This window comes from Oryctolagus cuniculus, chromosome 6 (genome assembly GCF_964237555.1).
Source record: "Oryctolagus cuniculus chromosome 6, mOryCun1.1, whole genome shotgun sequence".
NCBI lineage: Eukaryota > Metazoa > Chordata > Mammalia > Lagomorpha > Leporidae > Oryctolagus > Oryctolagus cuniculus.
The window spans coordinates 92729795-92755475 of NC_091437.1; the positions used below are offsets into that span (position 1 = coordinate 92729795).

At 37.0% G+C, this 25681-nt stretch overlaps 1 protein-coding gene across 38 annotated transcripts in view; it reads left to right on the top strand.

Moving 5' to 3' along the window:
• CSPP1 (centrosome and spindle pole associated protein 1) overlaps positions 1-25681 on the top strand; it is a 144216-nt gene that overhangs the window by 45457 nt on the left and 73078 nt on the right. For 21 of the 38 annotated variants that reach the window (XR_011389120.1, XR_011389122.1, XR_011389123.1 and 18 more), the window contains 5 exons: positions 6909-7007; positions 8436-8506; positions 14611-14704; positions 21169-21226; positions 23267-23475. The exons of 9 other annotated variants lie outside the window; for them this stretch is intronic. Coding sequence is in view for 23 of the 29 variants with exons in the window: in XM_008255605.4 (XP_008253827.2) it covers positions 6909-7007; positions 8436-8506; positions 14611-14704; positions 21169-21226; positions 23267-23475 (531 nt within the window). In the remaining 6 variants the exon portion in view is untranslated. Of the gene's footprint in view, positions 1-6908; positions 7008-8435; positions 8507-14610; positions 14705-21168; positions 21227-22053; positions 22096-23266; positions 23476-25681 lie in introns of all 38 variants that reach the window. 8 more of the 38 variants (XM_070075120.1, XM_070075124.1, XM_070075125.1 and 5 more) reach the window with 2 other exon arrangements.

Below are 25681 nucleotides of genomic sequence, written 5' to 3' on the forward strand. Positions count from 1 at the left end.
TTAAATCCTACTTAGAAGTAGATTAGAAAATAAGAAAATTGACATCTTGATGTCAGAATTCAGCAGCAAAGAATTGTTTTCCAAATTTTATAAAACCATTAAAGGCTAATATTTGATGCTCCCCATCCCATGGCAAGTTGATGGGAAATAATAGGAAGAGCACTATGTCCCTGAATATGTACATTTTCAATATTGAATCCAATGGTCTGAGACTTTCTTGTGTTTTCCATTCTTAGAGCCTTGAGCAAACTAAACAAATGCTCTATTTCTTATAATTGACTCATTTTTTATTTGTTTATAGCCAAATAGCGTTTAGGGCTCAGCATAGGATGGGAACTCCAGATTGTTTACATAGGAGGGGTTAGGGCACACATTGTATGGATTGCTCAGGAGACTCATTTTGATGATATATTACAGAGAAAGCCCATACCTTTAAAAAATTTTTGTTTTGAAATATTTGTAGATTCACATGTATTTGAGACAGATAATTCAGAGAGACCTAGTATACTCAATACTCACCGTGTTAACATATTTTAAAATTATAGTACAACATCACAGCCAGGATGTTCACATTGGTGTAGTCCACCTATCTTACTTAGATTTCTGTATCTTGTACTTATTTTTATGTGTGTGGCTGTGCATGTGTATGTGACTTAATGTTATTTTGTCACATGTTTAGGTTCCTGGGTCCACTATCACAGTTCCATGAAACTTTTTATTGAAAGAGTAAATAAAAAAATAACAACAAAAAGGATTTCCCAGATACAAACTGTACCTTAACTGAACTTCTGGAATTTGATTAACATCGGATTGTTCCTAGATGTTTAATGAGTGTATAATCTCTAGATAATATCATCTTTGTTACCTCTAATAGAGAAGGGATTGAAGAGACAAATAGCAATAGTAAAACCATTGCTGACTCAGCAGTTCCTTTCTTCATGGAGGGCTCATTTGCTTCAATAGACGTTTCTTTTTTTTTTTTTTTTTAACTTTTACTTAATGAATATAAATTTCCAAAGTACAGAATATGGATTACAATGGCTTCCCCCCCATAACGTCCCTCCAACCCGCAACCCTCCCCTTATCCACTCCCTCTCCCCTTCCATTCACATCAAGATTCATTTTCGATTCTCTTTATATACAGAAGATCAGTTTAGCATACATTAAGTAAAGATTTCAACAGTTTGCTCCCACACAGAAACATAAAGTGAAAAATACTGTTTGTGTACTAGTTATAGAATTAAATCTCAATGTACAGCACACTAAGGACAAAGATCCTACATGAGGAGTAAGTGCACAGTGACTCCTGTTGTTGACTTAACAAATTGACACTCTTGTTTATGGCATCAGTAATCACCCTAGGTTCTTGTCATGAGCTGCCAAGGCTATGGAAGCTCCCTGAGTTCACTGACTCTGATCATATTTAGACAAGGCCATGGTCAAAGTGGAAGTTCTCTCCTCCCTTCAGAGAAAGGTACCTCCTTCTTTGATGACCCATTCTTTCCACTGGGATCTCACTGTGTAGATCTTTCATTTAGGTGTTTTGTTTTTTTCCCCCAGAGTGTCTTGGCTTTCCATGCCTGAAATACTCTCATGGGCATTTCAGCCGGATCTGCATGCCTTAAGGGCTGATTCTGAGGCCAGAGTGCTGTTTAGGACATTTGCCATTCTATGGGTCTGCTGTGTATGATCAGCCCTCACTCTGACTGTTGATGAGCAGCTTAATATGTTATCCCTCTTATTATTTTTTTTTGTTTGTTCTACTTAATACTTTTGGTTGAATACTGTAATCAATACACAGTTCTTCTTAAGTGCTGAAACTTAACTGAAAAGTGATCGCTGTTAAATACAAGAGTGGGAATAAGAGAGGGAAGAGATGTGCAATTCGGGACATCCTCAAGCTGACTTACCTCAAATGATAGAGTTAGAAACATACCAGGGAATTCGAATTCAATCCTATCAAGGTGGCATGTACCAATGCCATCTCACTAGTCCCAGTGATCAATTTCTGTTCACAATTGATCGTAATGATAGGACTAAGAACCAAAGGGATCACATAAACCAGACTAGTGTCTGCAAATACTAGCTGATAGAATAAAAAAGGGAGAGAACGATCCAATAGACGTTTCTAAAATAAACTGTAAATCCACTATTAAAGTTGTTAAGATGAACAGGGATGTTTAGGAGTATTTACATGACACATTTATTAGAAATATAAAAGCAAATTTAGTAAATGGAGGAAATTATGAAATGTAACTTTATAATTGTAAAATATAAAACTATAAAGATAATATAAAATTATAGAGACATTTTTTATAGAGAATGAGGTGGCTAACTTTCCAAACCATAATTTGGTTTTATAACTGAAGTTCCCTTCAAAATTTGTCTTTTGGGTTTTTTTTGGTCTTAGGTTAGTAACTTTCAAAAAGTGTTTATGGAATCTTTATATGTAAATAGTAGTTCTTCCTTAATTTAATAAAGGTAAGCATAATTATGTTGGCCATTTCATAAAACTGAATATGATAGCTGAAGTTTTTTTTTAATATTTCTATTGTGATGTGTAGTTTTGCTTTTCTTAGGCCTCTTAGACATCTTCTTAGTCTTGATTTTATTGTAATTATCAGTGACAAGGGACCTTTATAATCTTGTTAGTGAATTTTTTTTCTCAGTGGAAAATACACCTTAGAATATCTTTCATATAGGCTCTTAATTAGGAAACCTGTAATTTTACTGTCAATTTTAGACCTTAATAATATACATAAAATAATTCTCAAAATTTTTAAAATTTAGAGTGAACTTTGAAAAATAACATTTTGGGTTTATGGTGCTTGCTTTATTAACTTATCTATATATACCAAAGAGCCTGGAAAACATGTTTTAGTGTGCATATTTTGAGTACAGCTATAGAAAGAAAAACTATTATTGTTAATCCAAATATTGTCATCAGTCAACCTAACTGAACATGCAGCAAGTTACAAGCTCTTGGGTAAATTTTAGAACAATTTTTTTGTCTGTAAGTGGCTTTTACTTCTGGGATTTTTTTTTTTTTTTTTTTTGGATAGGCAGAATTAGACAGTAAGAGAGAGAGAGAAAGGTCTTCCTTTCGTTGGTTCACCCTTCAAATGGCCGCTACGGCCGGCGCACTGTGCTGATCCGAAGCCAGGAGCTAGGTGTTTCCTCCTGGTCTCCCATGTGGGTGCAGGGCCCAAGGACCTGGGCCATCCTCCACTGCCCTCCCAGGCCACAGTGGAGAGCTGGACTGGAAGAGGAGCAACCAGGACAGAATCCGGTACCCCAACTGGGACTAGAACTCGGTGTGCCGGTGCCGCTAGGTGGAGGATTAGCCTAGTGATTTGTGGCGCCGGCCCTTCTGGGGTCTTAAGTTATGCTTGTAAAAATGTAAAATTTGAATGTCTCCCTTTTTAAAATTTTCATTGATATAAATACCTGTTTACCACATCAGCAAATTTGCTTTGTGTGTTGTGTCATAGGTAGATTCTCAAGATCATTCCCAGGGTTGGCAATTTACTAGAAGGACTCAGAGGACTGTGTGTAGTTGTAGTTATGGCTATAGTTTATTACAGTGGAAGAATCCAAAGCAAAATCAGCAAAAGAAAAGATATGTGGGCAGCCGTCGCCGCGGCTCAATAGGCTAATCCTCCGCCTGCAGCACCGCACCCTGGGTTCTAGTCCCGGTCAGGGCGCCGGATTCTGTCCCGGTTGCCCCTCTTCCAGTCCAGCTCTCTGCTATGGCCCGGGAGGGCAGTGGAGGATGGCCCAAGTGCTTGGGCCCTGCACCCGCTTGGGAGACCAGGAGAAGCACCTGGCTCCTGCCTTCGGATCAGCGTGGTTCGCCGGCCGCATGTGCCGGCCATGGCGGCCATTGGAGGGTGAACCAACGGCAAAAGGAAGACCTTTCTCTCTGTCTCTCTTTCTCTCACTGTCCACTCTGCCTGTCAACAAATCAAAACAAAGCAAAACAAAAAAGATACATGGGGCCATGGGATGGTGAGCCTCAAATATTAGCCTTTAATGGTTTTATAAAATTTGGAAAACAATTCTTTGCTGCTGAATTTTGACATCAAGATATCAATTTTCTAATCTACTTATAAATATGATTTAAGAAGTTAAGATACAAAGTCCTAAGCAAACCAGCACAATCTTTCAAGAGTCCTCCCCCAGTGAAATCATACAGGAGATAAAATTCCTCCAGCATTGAATTTTGACAACATGGAAAAATATTGTCTGTAGGGAAGCTCACTTGAGACTTAGTGCCCAGAGTTTTTTGGGGGTGCTGATCATATACGAGAATTCTAGACTCTCCAAAGGAAAGCAGATGTTCAACATAATTCAACATAAATTGTATTGTTTGCACAAACAGTATAGACACAAAGATCCACTCTTACCCATTCCTCTTACCCATTCTGGAAATGGTGGGAACCCTTTCAAAATGTGTTCCTAGGCACTACGCAAATATCAACTTAAGCAGACCTTTTAAAGACAGGCAGTCTCAGCCTGCTCTGTTAACTCTTCTGTATATATGGATGTGTATGGATAGAAGATAAACTAAATCCGCTTCTCTGACGTTGTTAATTACACATTTTTCTGTGTGTATATGCCTTATTTGAAATGCAGGTTAAAAAGAAAGTGGGGTGGGGAGAGAGAGAGCAATCTTCCATCTGCTGGTTCACTTCCCAAATGGCCACAACGGCCAGGGCTGGACCAGGCCAAAGCCAGGAGCCAAAAGCTTCATCCGAGTCTTGTGGTTGGCAGGGCTCTAAGCACTTGGACCATCTTCTTGTGCTTTCTTAGACACATTAGCAGGGAGCTGAATCAGGAGTGGAGCAGCTGGGACTCTAATTGCACTCATATGGAATGTGGGCATCGCAGGCAGTGGCTCAGTTTGCTATGTCACACTGCCAGTGCAGTTAATTACAAGTTTGAATTTGAGTTTATATTGACTTGCTTTAATAAGTGAAATAGAAAACGACACCGAAGTGATATCACTTTTTTAAAAAATATATATTTATTTATTTGAGAGAGAGAGGTCTTCTGCCCATTAGTTCACTTCCCAAATGGCCAGGTTGAAGCCTGGAACCAAGAGCTTCATCTGGGTCTCCCACATAGATGGCAGGGGCCTAAACACTTGGGCCATCTTCTGTTGCTTTTCCCAGGACATTAGCTGGATTGGTCTTAAGAGTATCTGGGACACAAACTGATGCCAGTGTGAGATGCTGGCGTCACAGTTGGTGGCTTTCATGACACCAGCCTCTGTTGTGTAACTTTAAAAGGGAGATTTGAATGCATAGATTTTAGGTAAGTTAAAATTAGCTGCTTTTTGATAAATTGAAATACACTGGAAATTCTTTTTAAAAGAGCTTATATAGGGGCCGGCGCCGTGGCACAGTAGGCTAAGCTTCCACCTGTGGCACCAGCATCCCATATGGGTGCCAGTTCATGTCCCGGCTGCTCCTCTTCCAATCTAGCTGTCTGCTATGGGCTGGGAAAGCAGTAGAAGATGGCTCAGGTACTTCGGCTGCTGCACCTGCATGGGAGATCCAGAAGTTCCTGGCTCCGGATCGGCTTAGCTCTGGCTGTTATGGCCATTTGGGGAGAGAACCAAAGGATGGAAGACCTTTCTGTTTTTCTCCCTCTCTCTGTCTGTAACTCTGCCTCTCAAATAAATAGATAAATAAAATCTTTTTTTTTTTTTTTTTTAGAAAAAGGGCTTATACAGGGCTTTATTTTAGGTATGGATTTCACATGTCATGACAAGTTGTCATTATGAGGATTAAAATCCAAATAGTTTTTTCTTCACAGATTATACTGACAGTGACCTATATGATGGAAACAAATGAAGAAATTTATGTACTTTTTCTGAGTGAAAAATTCCTTTTCTTATAGAGCTAAAAATCGTCACTTTTGTTAATTTGACAACGAAATTCACCTGAAATATTCAGCAGTGCTTTAACAACTGTATTTTTTTCCAATAGCCTCCTTGTGAGAAAGACAATATAGTTTGTTAATAACCATGTAAAAAAATTTGACTCAAATGCTGAGTTTCGTGGATGTTAATAAATGCTGGAGTAGAAATCATGTTGGTTTCTCTTGTGGGAAATTAAAATAAAAAAAAGTCAATGTTTGCCAAATGGAAAAAAAAGACTAACTGTAATGAAACATTTTGATGATTATTTTCTAAAAAACGTTTTTCACGAAAAAGTGAAGTTCTAATTGTTTATGACCTTGTGAGTAAAGTGAACAAATTTCTACCGATGTATCAGCCTACTTGTTTATAAGGTTTCCCATTCATCTGTTGGTAACATTTATTCTTTGTTGTGATTTAGCAAATATTGTGGCTTGTTATATTTGATTTAATTTAGTGGCAAGGCTGCTGGTATATATTAAGTTAAAAATGTTGATACATACAGTGAAATAATTGCCAGAGTCCATGAATTTTTATTTAAAAAATAATCTCATTTTGAATTTTGGCTATATTCTTTGTGAGTACAGGAGATGATGACTGTATACCCTGTGCTCAAAATAGTCCTTGGCATATAGTAGGTGCTCAATTATTCACTTACTGAATGATAAGTATATTATCTTATCCTCCCTTTAAAATATGTTTAAAACTTGTAATTTTGAAATTAAATAATTTTCAGAAGTTATTGAAGTAATTTAAAATAACCTCCTTATAGAGATGACTGTTAAATCTAAAATTTTTTATTGTCTGGTAACCAGCAAGTCACATTTGAAGCAAGTTTAATTAATTTTTGAATGTGTTCATGGTCAAATCTGATTATATTACTTTTTTCCATTTAATGTTTTTGATATCAAATGTTAAAATCCCAAAGAGATATAATAAGGTACCCTGTGTGGGGTCATGCTCTATAAGCTAATGTGTTTTTAAGGATGCACAGGAACAGACAAGGAAATGTGCCTCCTATGGATTATGATGGTGATGTCACAGAACAGTTAAATATACGAATTTCATCTGCTGGAAATAAAAGGTATGGTATGTCTCATAAATTCTGCACCTGCCTAAAACTGGCTTACTGAAAAAAAAAAAAAAAGGTATGGTATATTAACAGCTTTCCTTATTAGTGAGAAAGGAGATAAAGGGAAAGAAAGGTGAGGAGATAGGTAGTGGTAAATCAAAATTTACAATACCTCACAGCTTTCTTTTGAAGGCAAAATTTGTTGGTTATAAGGTGTGCTAAAGTGTTCTTAGAAAGTCCCTATTATAAAGTAGATAAATGTTTTAAATATCAAAAGGAGAAACAGGCATATAATTTAATGGACTGTAAATCAGTTAAAATATCTTGGGGTCATGATGATGTACCTTGATTAGAAATAAATAAAAAATGACCTGTGATATGATTTTTTTCAAAACTTTTACTTTCAGCTTATTGAATAGGTAATTTTTATGATTATTTGTAAAATTAGTGCTCATATGTATTTCTGTTAAAAATAAACTATATGTACTTTATTTGGATGTTCTCTTCCTTTTCATAGTTTTTATCATTTGGTAGCTTTCCCATTTCAGAATAAACAGTTCTGAATCTATAGTATATAATGACGATAATATTGTCATGTGTCAAGAAAGGTATCTTTTTTTCTTTGAAAACATGTAATATATAAATAGTACTTTAAAAGAAGATAATTTGTTTTTGGGTTTTAATTAAGTTTTTTTCTGAGAGTTTCCTGTTTTTCCTCATTTCTATATTCCATGAAAAGTGGTTTTCAGAATTGGTTTTCTTTGTCAAATGTGTTCATAGGTCATGCTGTCTCCTTTTTTAGGACTTATTTATGTGTACTTAAATTCATTTCCCTTACTGGGGTGATGACTCACCTGAAAAGGAATTTTATTTGAGAGCTGATAGAGCCTGAAGCAGGTTGAAGAAAAAGAGCATTTATTTTAATTATTTATTTATTTGAAAAGCAGAATGAGAGAGACAAATATACATAGGCACTCACACGTATCTCCTATCTGCTGCTTGGCTTCCCACTTGCTGCAACAGTTGGAACTGGTCCAGACTGAAGCTGGGAGCCAGGGACTCATTTGGGTTTTAGGGACTGGGTTTCTGAACCATTATCTGTGGCTTCCCAGGTACATTAGCAGGAAGCTTAATCAGAAGTGAAGGTGGAACTTGATCTCAGGCACTGTGTTATGGGATTTGGCTGTTCCAAGCAGCTGCTTAACCCACTTAATGCCTGCCTTGAAAAAAGCCTTTATATTTGTAGTCTTGAATACATTGGAATCTCAGTGTATAAAAGAGATAGAATGTCATGATTTTACCTTCCTGTTAAAAATTTATAAACATTATAGTGTCCATAGAAATTTGAGAAGACAACAACTCAAATTACATTTTACTATATAAGTTTTTGCTTCTTGCAAATGATCTGGATTTTAATTCTTTCTTTTTCTTTGGTTTTAGTGCCCAAGATAATGCACCATCCAAATCTGCTAATCGAGACATCTGTAGTCCTTTTGCAGGGATGCTCTTTGGTGTGTATGAAACTTGATTAGATTTTGACAGTGCTTTGTTTTAAAAATATTTTATTAGATTTTTGCTGAATGTTTTGTAAAAGGCTTTTAGTGAGACTGAGTTGTAATTAATACTTATTGATTGCTTACTTTTTAAAAGTTTTTTTAAAAGTTATTTTCATTTTATTTGAAAGACAGAGGGACAGAGACTGATCTTCCATCCACTGGTTCATTTTCCAAATTCCTACAATAACTAGGGCTGAGCCAGGCAAAAGCCAGGAATTCAATCTGGGTCTCCCAAGTGGGTGGCAGGGACTCAAGTATGTGAACCATTACTTTGCTGCCTCCCAGGTTGCACATTAATAGGAAGTTGAATCAGAAATGGAGTCACTGGGATTCAAACCAGGCACTCCAATATGAGTTGTGGATGTCCCAAGCACTATCCCAAATACTTGTCCCTGAAGTGCTGGCTTTATATTAGCCATTGTGCTAAGCATTTTAGCATATGTTATATATATTCTATGTAAAAATCCAAAGCTAAATAGTTGATTTAGTGATGTGCTTTCTGTAAATAAGTGAAATATTAGGTCTCAGTAATAAACTTTATTTTTTAAAAATTTTTTAAAGAGTTATTTATTTATTTGAAAGAGTTACAGAGAGGGAGAAGGAGAGTCTGAGAGGAGAGGTCTCCCATCCACTGGTTCATTCCCCAAATGGCCTTAATGGTTGGGACTGGGCCAGGCTGAAACTAGGAGCCAGGAACTTCTTCTAAGTCTCCTACATGGGTGGAAGGGACCCAAGCACTTGAACCAGTCTCCTCTGCTTTTCCTAGGCCATTAGCAGGGAGCTTGTTGGGAAGTGTAGCAGCCTGGACACGAACCAGCTCCCAATGGGACACCAGCATTGTGGGCTTTACCTGCTGCGCTGCAATGCTGGCCGCACAATAAACTTTTAATTTCATGTTTTATTAGTACTTGTTGTAATGTGGCTATATCATATATTGTGATATATATGATAGCTTTTTCTTTTTTTATTTCTTTAGCTAATACAAAATTACCTTTTAGTTTAGTTCAGTTTCTTTGAACGAAGCTATTTTTTCTTCTGTTGTTTGCATGTATTTCCTTTTTTTAAATTATTTAATTCTGTTTTTCGTGAACTGTTAAAAAATGGAACATATGTGGCAGAGGCCTTGAGCTATCTTCTGCTGCTTTCCCAGATACATTAGCAGGGAACTGGGTTGGAAGTAGAGCCACTAGGACTCAAACTGACACTCTTATGTGGGGGATGCATGTTCAAGTGGCTTTTCAACCTTCTGCGCCACTACACTGGCCCCTCTGCCTTTTTTCTAACAGTAATAAACCTTTGCTTTGTGTTTTACTTTGTATGAGTGCAGTATGCTGAATCCAAGCTAGTTTTCTGCCTTTCAAGAGGACATTAAGGTTTTTGCCTTATATGAGATAAATATCCAGAAACTGGGCATGTTTTGTGCTTGAATGCCACAGAAGGGTCTGTTGTAGGTTTCTTTTCTTTTCTTTTCTTTTCTTTTCTTTTTTTTTTTTTTGACAGGCAGAGTGGACAGTGAGAGAGAGAGAGAGGCAGAGAGAAAGGTCTTCTTTTACCGTTGCTTCACCCTCCAATGGCCGCTGTGGCCGGTGCACCGCACTGATCTGAAGCCAGGAGCCAGGCACTTCTCCTGGTCTCCCATGCAGGTGCAGGGCCTAAGGACTTGGGCCATCCTCCACTGCACTCCCGGGCTACAGCGGAGAGCTGGCGTGGAAGAGGGGCAACTGGGACAGAATCCAGCGCCCCGACTGGGACTAGAACCTGGTGTGCCGGCGCCGCTAGGCGGAGGATTAGCCTAGTGAGCCGCGGCGCCGGCCTATTGTAGGTTTCTTGTATCACCCTATCTCACTGTTTCTTGTGAGCATTTGGTGGAGGTTAGCACATGTATTCAGATTCCTCTTCTGTGAGACTTACAAGTTCTTTTTTTTTTTTTTTTTTTTTTTTGATAGGCAGAGTGGACAGTGAGAGAGAGAGAGAAAGGTCTTCCTTTTGCCGTTGGTTCACCTTCCAATGGCTGGCACACCATACCGATCCAGAGGCAGGAGCCAGGTGCTTCTGGTCCCGTGGGGTGCAGGGCCCAAGCACTTGGGCCATGCTCCACTGCACTCCCGGGCTTCTTTTTTCCTCATATTTCTATTTCCTTTTTAAAAATTGATTTATTTTTGTATTTATTTGAGAAGCAGATAAACAGAGAAAGAGACAGGCAGAGATAAAGATAGGGAAAGCTTGCATCTGTTGATTCATTCCCCAAATGTTGCAACAGCTGGAACGGGGCATGGCTAAATCCAAGAGCTGGGAATGCAGTCAAGGTCTCCCAGATGGGTGGCAGGAACATTGTCACTGCCTCCCAGGATTTGCAGTAGCAGGAAGCTGGAGTCAGGAGTGGAGCCAGAACTTGAACCCAGTCACTCTGATATGGGGTACTGGTTGGGACATGTGGGGTCTTGGTGTCCCTACCAGCATTTTAACCACTAGGTAGGATACCTGTTCCTTATGTGTCCTATTTTTGCTTAAGTACTTGGGTGTAGGTATACTAGCTATTTTAACATTCTTATTTATTCCATCATCATTCATGTGCTTTTTCTTTTTAGTAACTTTCTACCTGCTATGATTTACTCATTGTATTACTTTTCTATTGCTTTATTACAAACTGCCATAAACCTAGTGGTTCAAAACACCCCATATTATCAAGATTAATTAATTGAAAAGACAGAGTGACAGAGATCTTCCAGAGATACTCCATTTTCTGGTTCACTCTCTAAATGCTCAGAGCAGCAAGGTCCTGGTTAGGCTAAATCCAGGAGTGAGGAACTCCACCCTAGTGTCTCACATGGGTAGCACAGGCCCAAGTATTGGGCTGTTTCCCGCTGCCTTGTGAGGTGCATTTTTAGAGAGTTGGATCTGAAGAGGTGTAGCCAAGACTCAAAGGGTCACTCTGGTATGGAATGTTGCCATTGCAAGCAGTGACTTAACCTGCTGTGTCCCAATACTAGTTCCCTCCATATTTATCATCGACCATTTCTATGGGTAAAGAATCTGTGTGTGATTTAGTTGAGTCCTTTGCTGACAGTCTCAAAAGTCTTTTACTTGAGGTGTCATCCAGACAGTTTTTTTGGAGGCTTGAGTATGGAAGAAACTGCTTCCAAGCTCATTCAGGTTGCTGGCAGAATTCTTTTTGTTTTTTGTTTTTGGAAAACTGTTATTTAATAAATATAAATTTCGAAAGTACAACTTGAGGATTATAGTGGTTTTTCTTCCCATAACCACCCTCCTACCCACAAACCATCCCATCTCCTACGCCCTCTCCCATCCCATTCTTCATTAAGATTCATTTTTAATTATCTTTATATACAAAAGATCAACTCTATACTGAATAAAGTTTTCAACAGTTTGCACCCACAGACACACAAAGTTTAAAGTATTGTTTGAGGACTAGTTTTACTGTTAATTCTCATAGTACAATACATTAAGGACAGAGGTCCTACATGGGGAGCAAGTGCACAGTGACTCCTGTTGTTGATTTAACAATTGACACTCTTATTTATGACGTCAGTAATCACCCAAGGCTCTTTTCATGAGCTGCCAACGCTATGGAAGACTCTTGAGTTCACAGACTCTGACCTTAATTAGAAAAGGCCATAATAAAAATGGAAGTTCTCTCCTCCCTTCAGAGAAAGGTACCTGGCCCGTTCTTTCCATTGGGATCTCACAGAGATTTTTTTCATTTAGGTCGTTTTTTGCCACAGTGTCTTGGCTTTCCATGCCTGAGAAATTCTCATGGGCTTTTTAGCCAGATCTGATTGCCTTAAGGGCTTATTCTGAGGCCAGAGTGCTGTTTAGGGCATTTGCCATTCTATGAGTCTACTGTGTATCCCGCTTCCCATGTTGGATTGTTCTCTCCTTTTTAATTATATCACTGGTCTTATTGATGTGATCCCTTTGACACTTAATGCTATCTTTGTGATCAATTATGAACTTAAACTGATCACTTTAGTAAGATGGCATTGGTACCTGGCAGAATTCATTTATTTGTGCCTCTGTAATTAAGGGCCCTGACTTTTTACTGGATGCTGTCTGGAAGCTACCCACAATTCCTAGAGGCTGTTTGCCATTCTCTACCATGTAGGCTTTCTCATCTGTCTGCTTGCTTTTTAGTGCCTGCAAAGAGATTCTCCAGAATCAGAGATTCTCCAAAATCCTTCTTCTAGGGGCTTTCACCTGATACTAGTAGACCTACCTAATATAATCTCCCTTTTGATGACTTCAAACTAACTTTACATGGTACCTTAATTATATCTGCAGTGTTTTCCATATTTTAATGTATAGAAGCAAGTCACAAGTCCCAGTCACACTCAAGAAAAGGGGGTTATACAGGGAATGAACACCAGGAGGTAGGGCTCATATATATGATTTCAAAATAATTTTTGCATTACAATTATCTCATCTTTTAATTTTACTTTTCCATGAACTTTGTAAAGTACCCTTGTAGGAGCCATCTTTGAATTTTGCCAACTATAGTCACATTTTGTTACTAGTAACTAATTTTGTCTTTTTGCATCTTATTTTTAAACTTACTTAGGGACATCTAGAATAGCCTCAATTCTAGGGAATAGTTCAGCCTCACTGCTGCAGGATTATTGACCTTTTCTGGACTTCTTCCTGAAAATCCTGGCGATCACAGAGAACTCTATATATTAGCTGGTTGGAGCTTGAATTTCTCTCCTTTGAGTTTTGTGAATTGTTCAGTTTTTATTTCCTGTTTAGTTTCCTGAATGGATTTTCCTCCTTGAATGCACTGACTAGTACACAGCTAAGTTTGAAGGGATCCCCTTGTGGATTTCTGGAATTCTTTTTATGCTTCCTTAACTTCTAACCATTTTAGCCTTGCTGAATTTTGACCTCTCTCTGTTCAATTTAGGATAGTTTTCTGGCTTTCTTTGGGTTCTCTTTCCTTTTACCCTGTAAATTGCAGTATCCAAAAAAGTTATCTTGCTCACTTTTTTAGATTTTAATGATGGAATGTTAAGTCTTGTGCTTGTTACTCCATCAAGGTCAGAAGTGGCATGGAGATAGCTACATTGATTGTAAAAATACTATTTATATAATTCATGTTGCCTTTATTCTTACTGGACCAGCTTTTACCCATTGGTGGTTGGGAGACCAGTTAAGGCAGTGGAGAAAATACTGTCTCAGTTGCATTTTGATAACTTGTGTTTTATATAGTGTTTCAAATTGTATAAATCTGGATTGAGTTTATTTTGTGATATTAATACATACAATAATATCTCTGCATTTTAAGTAAGAAAATATGAACAAAGTTACAGTGAAATTTTGGGCTCATCAGGCCCTTAACAGAAAATGAAGTGTAGCAGTTAAATTTGAGATATTCATTTTGCATGGACTTGTTAAACTTAAGGAGTTTCTAGAAGATGTTAGTAGAGATACTATGCAGACTATTAGAAATAAAATTATGGAGATTAGAATATTCTATTAAAGTTTCTTAGAGATTTGGAAATTATTTATCTATTTTGTGTTCGGTACATGGTAGATACTCCTAAATTATGAAATTAATTGAAGAGACACTGTTATATGTGATTTTCTCCTTCTATATTTCTTGTAACTTTAGTAATTCCTCTTTGATATAGTAAAAAATGGAGTTTCAGAGCTGGCATTGTGGCACAGCAGGTTAAGCTGCCACTTGCAGTGATGGCTTTCCATATGAGTGCTAGTTCAGAAGTGCTGGCTGCTCCACTTCCTATCCAGTTCCCTGCTTGTGTACCTACAAAAGCTGCAGAAGATGGCCAAAGTCCTGGGTCCTGACACCCAGGTGGGAGACCTGGATTGAATTCCATGCTCCTGGCTTTGGCTTAGCCCAGCCCTGGCCCCTGCGGTCATTTTGAGAGTGAACCAGAGGATGGAAGATCTTTCTTTGTCTCTCTCTCTCTGCCTTTCAAATAAATAAAATAGATCTTTTTAACAAATAGATTACCTTTTTTACTTGAATTTCTAGTTTCATATCATACTCAAGAATTAAGGCTGCTTTTTTGTTTTGTTTTACGTAGGAGGTGAAGATAGAGAAGTTATTCAGAGAAGGAAAGAAAAATATAGACTGGAGCTATTGGAACAAATGGCTGAACAACAGAAGAACAAGAGACGGTAATGAAAGGTTTGCAGTCACCAGACGTGTTTGAACTTTAAAATATGCTTATGTAAAATAACATGATGATAAAATAAGTGTGTTTCCTTTTTTCCTTCATACTATTTGTTGAACTCTACTTAGTGTAGGGTTAATCTTATGAGTATAAAGTAAACTGAAAATAGATCTTTGTAAAAATTAAGAGTGGGAGTAGGAGAGGGTGGAGGAGGGGAGAGAGCATGGGCAGGAGAGAGTGTAAGGTGGGATATCACTATGTTCATAAAACTGTATATATGAAATATAGGAAATTTGTATACCTTAAAATTTTTTTTAACTTTTATTTAATGAATATAAACTTCCAACATACAGCTCATGGATTACAATGGCTTTTTCCCCCCCATAAATTCCCTCCCACCTGCAGCCCTCCCATCTCCCACTCCTTCTCCCCTTCTAGTCACATCAAGATTCATTTTCAATTCTCTTTATATACAGAAGATCAATTTAGCATATATTAAGTAAAGCTTTCAACAGTTTGCACCCACACAGAACACAAAGTGAAAAATACTGTTTCAGTACTGGTTATAGCATTAAATCATGATGTAGAGCACATTAAGGACAGAGATCCTACATGAGGAGTAAGTGCACAGTGACTCCTGTTGTTGACTTAACAAATTGACACTCTTGTTTATGGCGTCAGTAATCACCCCAGGCTCTAGTCAAGAGTTGCCAAGGCTATGGAAGCCTTTTGAGTTCTCCGACTCTGATCAAATTTAGGCAAGGTCATAGTCAAAGTGGAAGTTCTCTCCTCCTTTCAGAGAAAGGTACCTCCTTCTTTGATGACCTGTTCTTTCCACTGGGATCTCACTCGCAGAGATCTTTCATTTAGGTAATTTATTTATTTATTTTATTTATTTGTTTATTTATTTTTGCCACAGTGTCTTGGCTTTCTATGCCTAAAATACTCTCATGGGCTTTTCAGCCGGATTTGAATGCCTTAAGGGCTGATTCTGAGGCCAGAGTGCTGTTTAGGACATCTGCCATTCTGTGAGTCTGCTATGTGTCCTGCTTCCTGTGTTGGATCATTCTCTCCCTTTTTGATTCTGTCAGTCAGTATTGGCAGACACTAGTCTTGTTTATGTGATCCCTTTGACTCTTAGTCCTATCATTATGATCAATTGTGAACAGAAATTGATCACTTGGACTAGTGAGATGGCATTAGTACATGCCACCTTGATGAGATTGAGTTGCAATCCTGTGGCACATTTGGGACAAGTCCAGTTGAGCATGTCCCAAATTGTACATCTCTTCCCTCTCTTATTCCCACGCTTATATTTAACAGGAATCACTTTTCAGTTTAGTTTCAACACTTAAGAATAATTGTGTATTAATTACAGAGTTCAATCAATAGTATTAAGTAGAACCAAAAAAATACTAAAAGAGATAAAGTATTAAGTTGTTCATCAACAGTCAGGGCAAGGGCTAATCAAGTCACCGTTTCTCATAGTGTTCATTTCACTTCAACAGGTTTCCTTTTTGGTGCTCAGTTAGTTGTCACCAATGAGAGAGAACATATGATATTTGTCCCTTTGGGACTGGCTTTTTTCACTCAGCATGATGCATGATGTTTTCCAGATTCCTCCATTTTGTTGCAAATGACCAGATTTCAGTTTTTTTTTTTTTTTTTTTTTTTTTTTTTACTGCTGCATAGTATTCTATAGAGTACATATCCCATAATTTCTTTATCCAGTCTACTGTTGATGGGCATTTAGGTTGATTCCAGGTCTTAGCTATTGTGAATTGAGCTGCAATAAACATTAAGGTGCAGACCACTTTTTTGTTTGCCAATTTAATTTCCTTTGGGTAAATTCTAAGGAGTGGGATGGCTGGGTTGAATGGTAGGGTTATCTTCAGGTTTCTGAGGAATCTCCAGACTGACTTCCATAGTGGCTTAACCAGTTTGCATTCCCACTAACAGTGGGTTAGTGTCCCTTTTTCCTCACATCCTTGCCAGCATCTGTTGTTGATAGATTTCTGAATGTGAGCCATTCTAACTGGGGTGAGGTGAAACCTCATTGTGGTTTTGATTTGCATTTCCCTGATTGCTAGTGATCCTGAACATTTTTTCATGTGTCTGTTGGTCATTTGGATTTCCTCTTTTAAAAAATATCTATTAAGGTCCTTGGCCCATCTCTTAAGTGAGTTGTTTGTTTTGTTGTGTGGAGTTTCTTGATCTCTTTGTAGATTCTGGTTATCAACCGTTTATCTGTTGCATAGTTTGCAAATATTTTTTCCCATTCTGTCAGTTGCTTCTTCACTTTCCTCACTGTTTCTTTTGCAGTACAGAAACTTCTCAATTTGATGCAATCCCAATAGTTAATTTTGGCTTTGACTGCCTGTGCTTCAGGGGTCTTTTCCAAGAAGTGTTTGCCTGTGCCAATATCTTGCAGGGTTTCTCCAATGTTCTCTAATAATTTGATGGTGTTGGGTCATGGATTTATGTCTTTAATCCATGTTGAGTGAATTTTTGTATAAGGTGTAAGGTAGGGGTCTTGCTTCATGCTTCTGCACGGGAAATCCAGTTTTCCCAGCACCATTTATTGAATAGACTGTCCTTGCTCCAGGAATTGGTTTTAGATCCTTGATCAAATATAAGTTCGCTGTAGATGTTTGGGTTGATTTCTGGTGTTTCTATTCTGTTCCATTGGTCTATCCATCTATTTCTGTACCAGTACCAAGCTGTTTTGATTATAATTGCCCTGTAGTATGTCCTGAAATCTGGTATTGTGATGCCTCAGGCTTTGTTTTTGTTGTACAAGATTGCTTTAGCTATTCGAGGTCTCCAGTGTCTCCATATGAATTTCAGCCTTATTTTTTCCAGATCTGAGAAGAATGTCTTTGGTATTTTGATTGGTATCGCATTGAATCTGTAAATGGCTTTTGGGAGAATGGACATTTTGATGATGTTGATTCTTCCAATCCATGAGCATGGAAGATTTTTCCATTTTTTGGTATCCTCTTCTATTTCTTTCTTTAAGATTTTGTAATTCTCATCGTAGAGATCTTGAACGTCCTTGGTTAAGTTTATTCCAAGGTATTTGATTGTTTTTGTGGCTATTGTGAATGGGATTGATCTTAGAAGTTCTTTCTCAGCTGTGGCATTGCCTGTGTATACCAAGGCTGTTGATTTTTGTGCATTGATTTTATATCCTGCTACTTTGCCAAACTCTTCTATTAGTTCCAATAGTCTCTTAGTAGAGTTATTTGGGTCCCCTAAATAATCATATTATTTGTAAAGAGGGATAGTTTGACTTCTTCCTTCTTGATTTGTATTCCTTTGATTTCTTTTTCTTGCCTGATGGCTCTGGCTAAAACTTCCAGAACTATGTTCAATAGCAGCGGTGAGAGTGGGCATCCCTGTCTGGTACCAGATCTAAGTTGAAATGCTTCCAGCTTTTCCCCATTCAACAGGATGCTGGCCGTGGGTTTTTCATAAATTGCTTTGATTGTATTGAGGAATGTTCCTGTTACGCCCAGTTTGCTTAGAGTTTTCACCATGAAAGGGTTGTTGAAATTTAGCAAATGCTTTCTCTGCATCTATTGAGATAATCATATCAGTTTTCTTCTGCAGTTTGTTAATGTGGTCTATCACATTGATTGATTTGTGAACATTGAACCATCCCTGCGTACCAGGGATAAATCCCACTTGGTCTGGGTGGATGATCTTTCTGATGTGTTGTTGTATTCTATTGGCGAGAATTTTATTGAGGATTTTTGCATCTATGTCCATTAGGGATATTGGTCTGTAATTCTCTTTCAGTGCTGCATCTTTCTCCGGCTTAGGGATTAAGGTGATGGTGGCTTCATAGAAAGAATTTGGGAGGATTCCCTTTTTTGATTGTTCTGAAGAGTTTGAGAAGAATTGGAGTTAGTTCTTTAAATGTCTTGTGGAATTCAGCAGTGAATGCATCTGGTCCTGGGCTTTTCTGTGTTGGGAGGGCTTTTATTACTGTTTAAATTTCTGTCTCAGTTATGGGTCTGTTTAGGTTTTCTACGCCTTCCTGGTTCAATTTAAGTAGGTTGCATGTGTCCAGGAATCTATCCATTTCTGATAGATTTCCCTGTTTGCTGGCATACAAGTCCTTGTAGTAATTTCTCATGATTCTTTTTATTTCTGTGGTGTCTGTTGTTGCATTTCCTTTTTCATCTCTGATTTTGTTGATTTGGGTCTTGTCTTTTTTTAGTTAGTTGGGCCATTGGGGTGTCAATTTTGTTTATTTTTTCAAAAAACCAGCTCCTCGTTGGGCTGATTTTTTGTAATTTTTTGTGGATTCAATCCTGTTGATTTTTTCTCTGATTTTAATTATTTCTCTTCTCCTGCTAGATTTGGGTCTGGTTTGCTGCAGATTTTCTAGATCCTTGAGATGAATTGAAAGCTCATTTATTTGGTGCCTTTCCAATTTCTTGATGTAGGCACCTATTGCTATAAACTTTCCTCTCAACACTGTTTTGTCGTATCCCATACGTTTTGATATGTTGTGTTGCTATCCTCATTTACTTCCAGAAAGTTTTTGATTTCTCTTGATTTCTTCTATGACCCATTGTTCATTCAGGAGCATGTATTTGCATACTCTCTAGGGATTCCTGAGTTGCTAATTTCCATTTTCCTTCCACTGTGGTCTGAGAAGCTGCATGGTATGATTCTAATTCTTTTGAATTTGCTGAGACTTGCTTTATGGCCTAGTATGTGGTCAATCCTAGAGAAGGTTCCATGCACTGCTGAGAAGAATGTAAATTCTTTAAATGTAGGATTTTTTTTTTTTTTTTTTTTTTTTTTTTTACAGAGTGGACAGTGAGAGAGAGACAGAGAGAAAGGTCTTCCTTTTCCATTGGTTCACCCTCCAATGGCCACCGCAGCAGAGAGCTGGCCTGGAAGAGGGGCAACCGGGACAGATTCCGGTGCCCCGACCAGGACAGAACCCGGTGTGCCGGCGCCACAAGGCGGAGGATTAGCCTAGTGAGCTGTGGCGCCGGCTTGTATACCTTAAAATTTAAAAAATGCTTTTCCTAGTGCAGTTTTTGATTTGTGAATGATTTATATTCTAGTTTGTAAATTGTATTCAATCAGCAAAATAAATACTATATAAGTATTTGTTTTGTTTATAGTAGGTGACAAGTGAGACTGTATATGACAGTACCTTAGAAAGTTTGTGGAAAGATGGAATAAAAGTAAGTTCAGGGGCTGGTGTTGTGCTGTAGTGGGTTAAGCTGCTGCCTACAACATGAACATCCCATATGAGCACTGTTTTAGTCCTGGCTGCTTCACTTGTGATCCAGCTCCCTGCTAATGCACCTGGGAAAGCAGTGCAAGATGGCTGAAACACTTGGGCCCCTGCCACTCATCGGAGACCCAGAGGAGTTCTAGGCTCCTGACCCCAGGCATTTAAGTCATTTAGGGGAGTAAACCAGTGGATGAAGATCTTGTTCACCGTTCTCTGTAACTCTTTGTTTCAAATAAATACATTTTTATAAAGAAAAAAACATAAGTTATTTTACAGCAAAAAATTTGGGAAATCTGTACATAGTTTTTTCATAGTATGTATTTTCCATGAACATTTTGAAGGCCTTTTATGTGCTTGGATTTAAAAAAGTTTTTTTTACAGCAAAATAAATTTATCTTTTCATTCTTTTCATTCCATTTTTCACAAGTTTCTACAGTACTCTGATATATTCTATAGCAGACCTTTTACTTTACTAACTCATTTAGAATAGCATTGAATGTTATCTATATGCTCTTTGGATTGTACAGTTTCAAATATAAACATTTTGTTTTTAAATTTGAAATCACAAGTGCACATATATTCAAAATAAAAATAATCATAAATTACATGTATTTGTATTGAATGCAAGTCTCAGTATTTGTAATCTTCCTTGTAAAAATACTTATGAATTAGTTTAGTTTAGGAATAGATACATTGATTTGAAAGAATTTGAGACCTATCACCTTGTAATTTTGCCTTTTCTATCTTGAAGATGTTATTTGCTCTCTGATATTACCCATCTTTAGCCTTATTTTCTTAGAAAGTCTTATTAGAAAATATGTAGTTATTTTTAAATTTTTATACTTCTTTTTAAACTGAAAATGTCATGTACTCTAAAGAAGGTTATTGTTTCACAAAGTAGAGAGTTTGTTTTATTTTCCTATTTTGTGTTGTGTGGAATTGTTTACTTTTTGAAGTAATCCAGGTGCTGGCTTAGAGATTCTTACTCTGTCAGTTAAATGTGAATTCTAGTTTACTTTTCATCAAGTCAGGAAATTTGTTTTTCAGTATTATTGAAGGCTTTATTGTTAGTTAAAAGAGTTACTTGTATTTGGAAATGCCTTACAGACTTTGTATATAAGGTTGTTTCAATGATAATTATAATTTTAATAGTTTTTACTATAACATCTTATTATATAAGCTTTAATTTTTTTTTTTTTTTCCAGAGAAAAAGATTTAGAACTCAGGGTTGCAGCTTCTGGAGCACAAGATCCTGAGAAATCGGTAAGGGTTCCTGGCATCTTCTAATGTTTAACCTTTAATTGAGATAAACCTCAAATGTTGTGGCAGATTGGGGCAATGTAATACAGAATGGATTGATTTGAAAAAATAAAAAAAATATATAAAAAGAATAGATTGATTTGAACAGTGATAAATTGAATTTGTTTTTTGTATAAATAAACCTTTTTTTTTTTTTTTTTTTTAAGATTTTACTTATTTATTTGAGAGAGAGTTACAGAGAGGGCGAGACAGAGAGAAAAGTCTTCCATCTGCTGGTTCACTCCAGAAATGGCCATAATGGCTGGAGCTGAGCCAATCCGGAGCTAGGAACCGGGAGCTTCTTCTGGGTCTCCCATGTGGGTGCAGGGGCCCAAGAACTTGAGCCATCTTCCAGTGCTTTCCCAGGCCATAGCAGAGAGCTGGTTGGAAGAGGAGCAGCCAGGACATGAACCAGTGCCCAAATGGGATACCGGTGCTGCAGGCGGAGGCTTAGCCTACTATGCCACATTGCTGGACCCTGTAGTATAAATCTTTTTCCTATTATACCCCCAGGATGATTTTCCCATTTTTCCTTGTGTATCATTTTTTCTTCATTTTAAATTCTTTCTGTTTTGTTCATATGTACTTTTCCAGGGGAAATTTATCACAGTTTAGTTTCCAATTGATACTAATATCTTTTTTTGAATATATTCTGTCTATTAACATTAGAATGGCTTTCAAAGAAACTGAAAACATTAATTCTAGTCTTTAAGCATTTTAGCAATTATTATTTAATGTAAAATTAGATAGTAATCTTTTTTTACTTTAATTTTGCAATTCTCATCATTAAGTGGAATGAATTACTCACATCATTGCAGTTAAGTAAGGAGGAGGTAACAATTCATTGCTTTTACCACAATGTAGTTATTCTGTAGTTGGATGTGTAGTATTAATTTACTAAGAAGTTTTTGTTTCATCCTTAAGTGATGAAGAGCATATTCAATTTTATTAAGAAGTTCATTCTTTAAAAAGAATACAGCAACTTAAAGTTACTTAATCATAGGCAACTTTTGATGTACTTATGCTAAGTACATCAGAAAATCCTGTGGGTTATCCATTTAAAAAAATTTAATACAATGCTACCATCACTTACTTCATGCTTCTGACTGCTGGTAGAATAAAACATTTACATTAACCAAACAAATCAATCCTGATAGGATAACTGTGGCAGGAAAAAAAAATAGATTCCAAAGCTAAATATATTTTTTATTATACCTTTGATATATCATTTGTAATCAGAAATTCCCTTTTAAAACTTGAGCTTTTTAATGTAATATATTGGCATGTTAAATTTTAGAGTATGTGACAGTCTTTCTTACTTATCTTTGAATTGAAACTTCTTAAGAATGTCAAGTTGATTTATGAGGACAAATAAGTAATATTAAGAGAAAATAGTTGTACCATTACTTGGGGTTTTATTTTTAAGGTGAAAATCTTTGAAAAGGTCATAAAAATGATGTTCTGGGGGTAGGGATTACCAAACCATGACCTGTGGTCAAATCCAGTAGTTGCACGTTTCTGTAAATAAAGTTTTATTGTGGCACAGTGTCACTCATTTATATACATATGTCTATGGCTACGTTCGTGCTCTGGTTGAGTCAAGTAGTGGTAAAGAGGCTATATTGCCTGAAAAGGGTAATATATTTACTGTTTGGACTTTTACTGACAACATTTGCTAACCCTGTTCTGTATACTTTGATACTAGAAGAGGCATTTGAATAGAGAAGTAGCATAGTGTTGTAGTATAACAGAATACCATATTTAAAATTAATATCTGCTGCTTTGCGTGATAATTTATGAATAATGAGGCCTTGCGTGATTTGTTTATTTCTTAGGGAATCTCAGTTACCTACTTATAAAGTAAGAATTAGATTTAAAAAATTTTTTATAGCTGTGAAATCTTGTAACTCTAAGTGCCTGCTGGGATAAAAGGTCTTTTGAAGTCTTTTGTAACTTGAAATTCATGATTATATGTGACAAATAGATTTGTTTTCTTTATTTTAGCCTGATAGACTACAGCGGTTTAGTGTGGCACCAAGACACTTTGAAGAGATGATTCCTCCTGAAAGACCTAGAGTAGCTTTCCAGACACCTCTCCCTCCTTTATCTGCCCCATCTGTCCCACCCATCCCACCACTTCAGTCTGTTCCATCTCAGAATGAAGATTTATACAGTGGACTCAGCAGCACCCTTGGTGAAATGGTGCCTCCCAGGTGCATGTTTAAAATATTTTGTGTTTGGGAATTCGGTAAGGTATTTTTTTTTTTGTTTTATACTCAGAAGGATGTGCTAAAGCAGATGATATCTTTCAAATATTCTGTACAATTAGTAGTTTTATCATATAATTTCTCTGGAAATTGGCTTCACTGTTGTCTTTCTACACAGGAAATCTTTATAATGTTCTTTTTATTATTTAAAGATTTAGTATTTTGAGATTGAGTGTATCTTAAAACTTAGTTTTAGGTCATATCTACTTTTAGTGTCTTTTAATATGCAAAAACTAGACTTTTCTCAATTTTGTTATTTCCACTTGGCAAACATTGAATTCTTCCTTCAACATATACAGAAAAAGTTTCTAATGTTACTCTTCTATACATGCAATTATATTTTCACTCCTTTTTCCTTTAACTCTTTCTCTTTGATTACTTATGGGCTATGCAACTCAAATGCCTGTAATAAAAAGTATGGATGATTATAAAACCTGTAACTGAGGCATGGATGTAAGTTGAGTTCAACAGGAAATAAGCATCATGCTATGGAAAATCGTATTAACATTGATACCTGTGCTATGCTTTGCTTCGTTGTAGGACATGAGCTAATTTTTGGCTCAGTTAAGGTGCTATTTATAGGAATGTATTTAAATTTACAGGTGTTTTGTTAACTTTTTTGAATGTTGACATTTCTGGGTTACATTTCCTTCCTGCAGAAGGATTTGTTCTTTTATTCACTACTAACAGATCATAGAATTGTATTTACTGTTGTTTATCTGGGGCTTTGTTTAATCTTACAACTTCCCAATTGGAAAGACTTCGAGGAATTTGCAATTACAGAGCATTGGATGGTGGTATTAGCTTTGGATTAGGTAGTTACTGAAGTGGTTGCATTTGCTGTCTGGAGTTTGGAAAAACCACACCTTTGTTGAACTTCAGTTTTCTAATTTGTAAAAAAGTGCAATAATTATATGTATTTTTATAATCAATTACAGAGTTAAGATTAACTTTGTATAAATCTATAAAATTTATGATTTAGTGATGACAGATGCTCCCTGTTAAAACAGTCACTTTCCTTCTTTGTTGATACATCTTGGAAGTGAAGATTAAGGTTGCACACCTTAAATGACACGAAACGTGATAGAATATTCACTGCTAGAGAGAACTTTAATCCTGAGCACTTCAGAATTATTTTGAAGTATATGACAAGGAAAAATGTGTTGTTAAGATACACATAAAAGTGAAAATACTCTAGGGAGTCTTTTTCATCTAAACTTAAAAGGAATTCACCTTTGCCACTTTTTCCACTGGAAAATAATGCATTGGTGGAACTAGAGATGCTTTCTTATTAGTAATGAAATGTTGAAGTAGAGGCTTTCAGAAGTTTTAAATTTATGAAATACTGGAGATTTTATCAAAAATGTCAAACTGTTAATGTTGAAGTCATCTTAATATCACATTGTGATTGACTTCCTGTGAAAGAGCAATACATTTTTTCTATTTTTTTTAAAGATTTATTTTGCCTATTTGTAAGTCAGAGTTACAGAGAGGTAGAGACAGAGAGATCTTCCATCCCTGGTTCACTCCCCAGATGGCTGCAATGGCTGGGTCTGGGCCAGCCAGGAGCCGGGGGCTTCCTCTCAATCTCCCACTTGGGTGCAGGGGCCTAAGCACCTGGGTCATCCTCCACTGCTTACACAGGTGCATTAGTCAGGAGCTATACCGGAAATGGAGCAGCTTTGACTTGAACCATTGTCTATATAGGTTGCTGGATTTGCAGGCAGCAGCTTTACCTGTTAGGCCACAGCACTGGCCCTAACAATGCATTGTATAATTTAAAAATACACCCTTCCCCCGAAACAGAACTGTGTGTAACCATGGGGTTTTGCAGCTGTGTGCCTTCGCTTGGATTGTTCTTCCTTTACCTGTGGCTAGCTCACTCTAGTAACATGGCTCAAACACTACCTGTCCTGGAAAACCTTCCTTCTGCTCTACTCCTCTCCCTTATGAGATTGAAATGTCAGTGCTCTGGTGTTCCTATAGGACTCTGTTTCTGTTGTTTCATTTACTTGGCTCTAATTGTTTACTTCTGTTTTATTCCTGAAGGACAGACACCAGGCCCATCTTTGGTTGTTATTGACTCAGGTTATTGGTATTAATTGATTATTAATTGAAATTTTTGTCTTGCATCGGTATTGTACCTGAAATT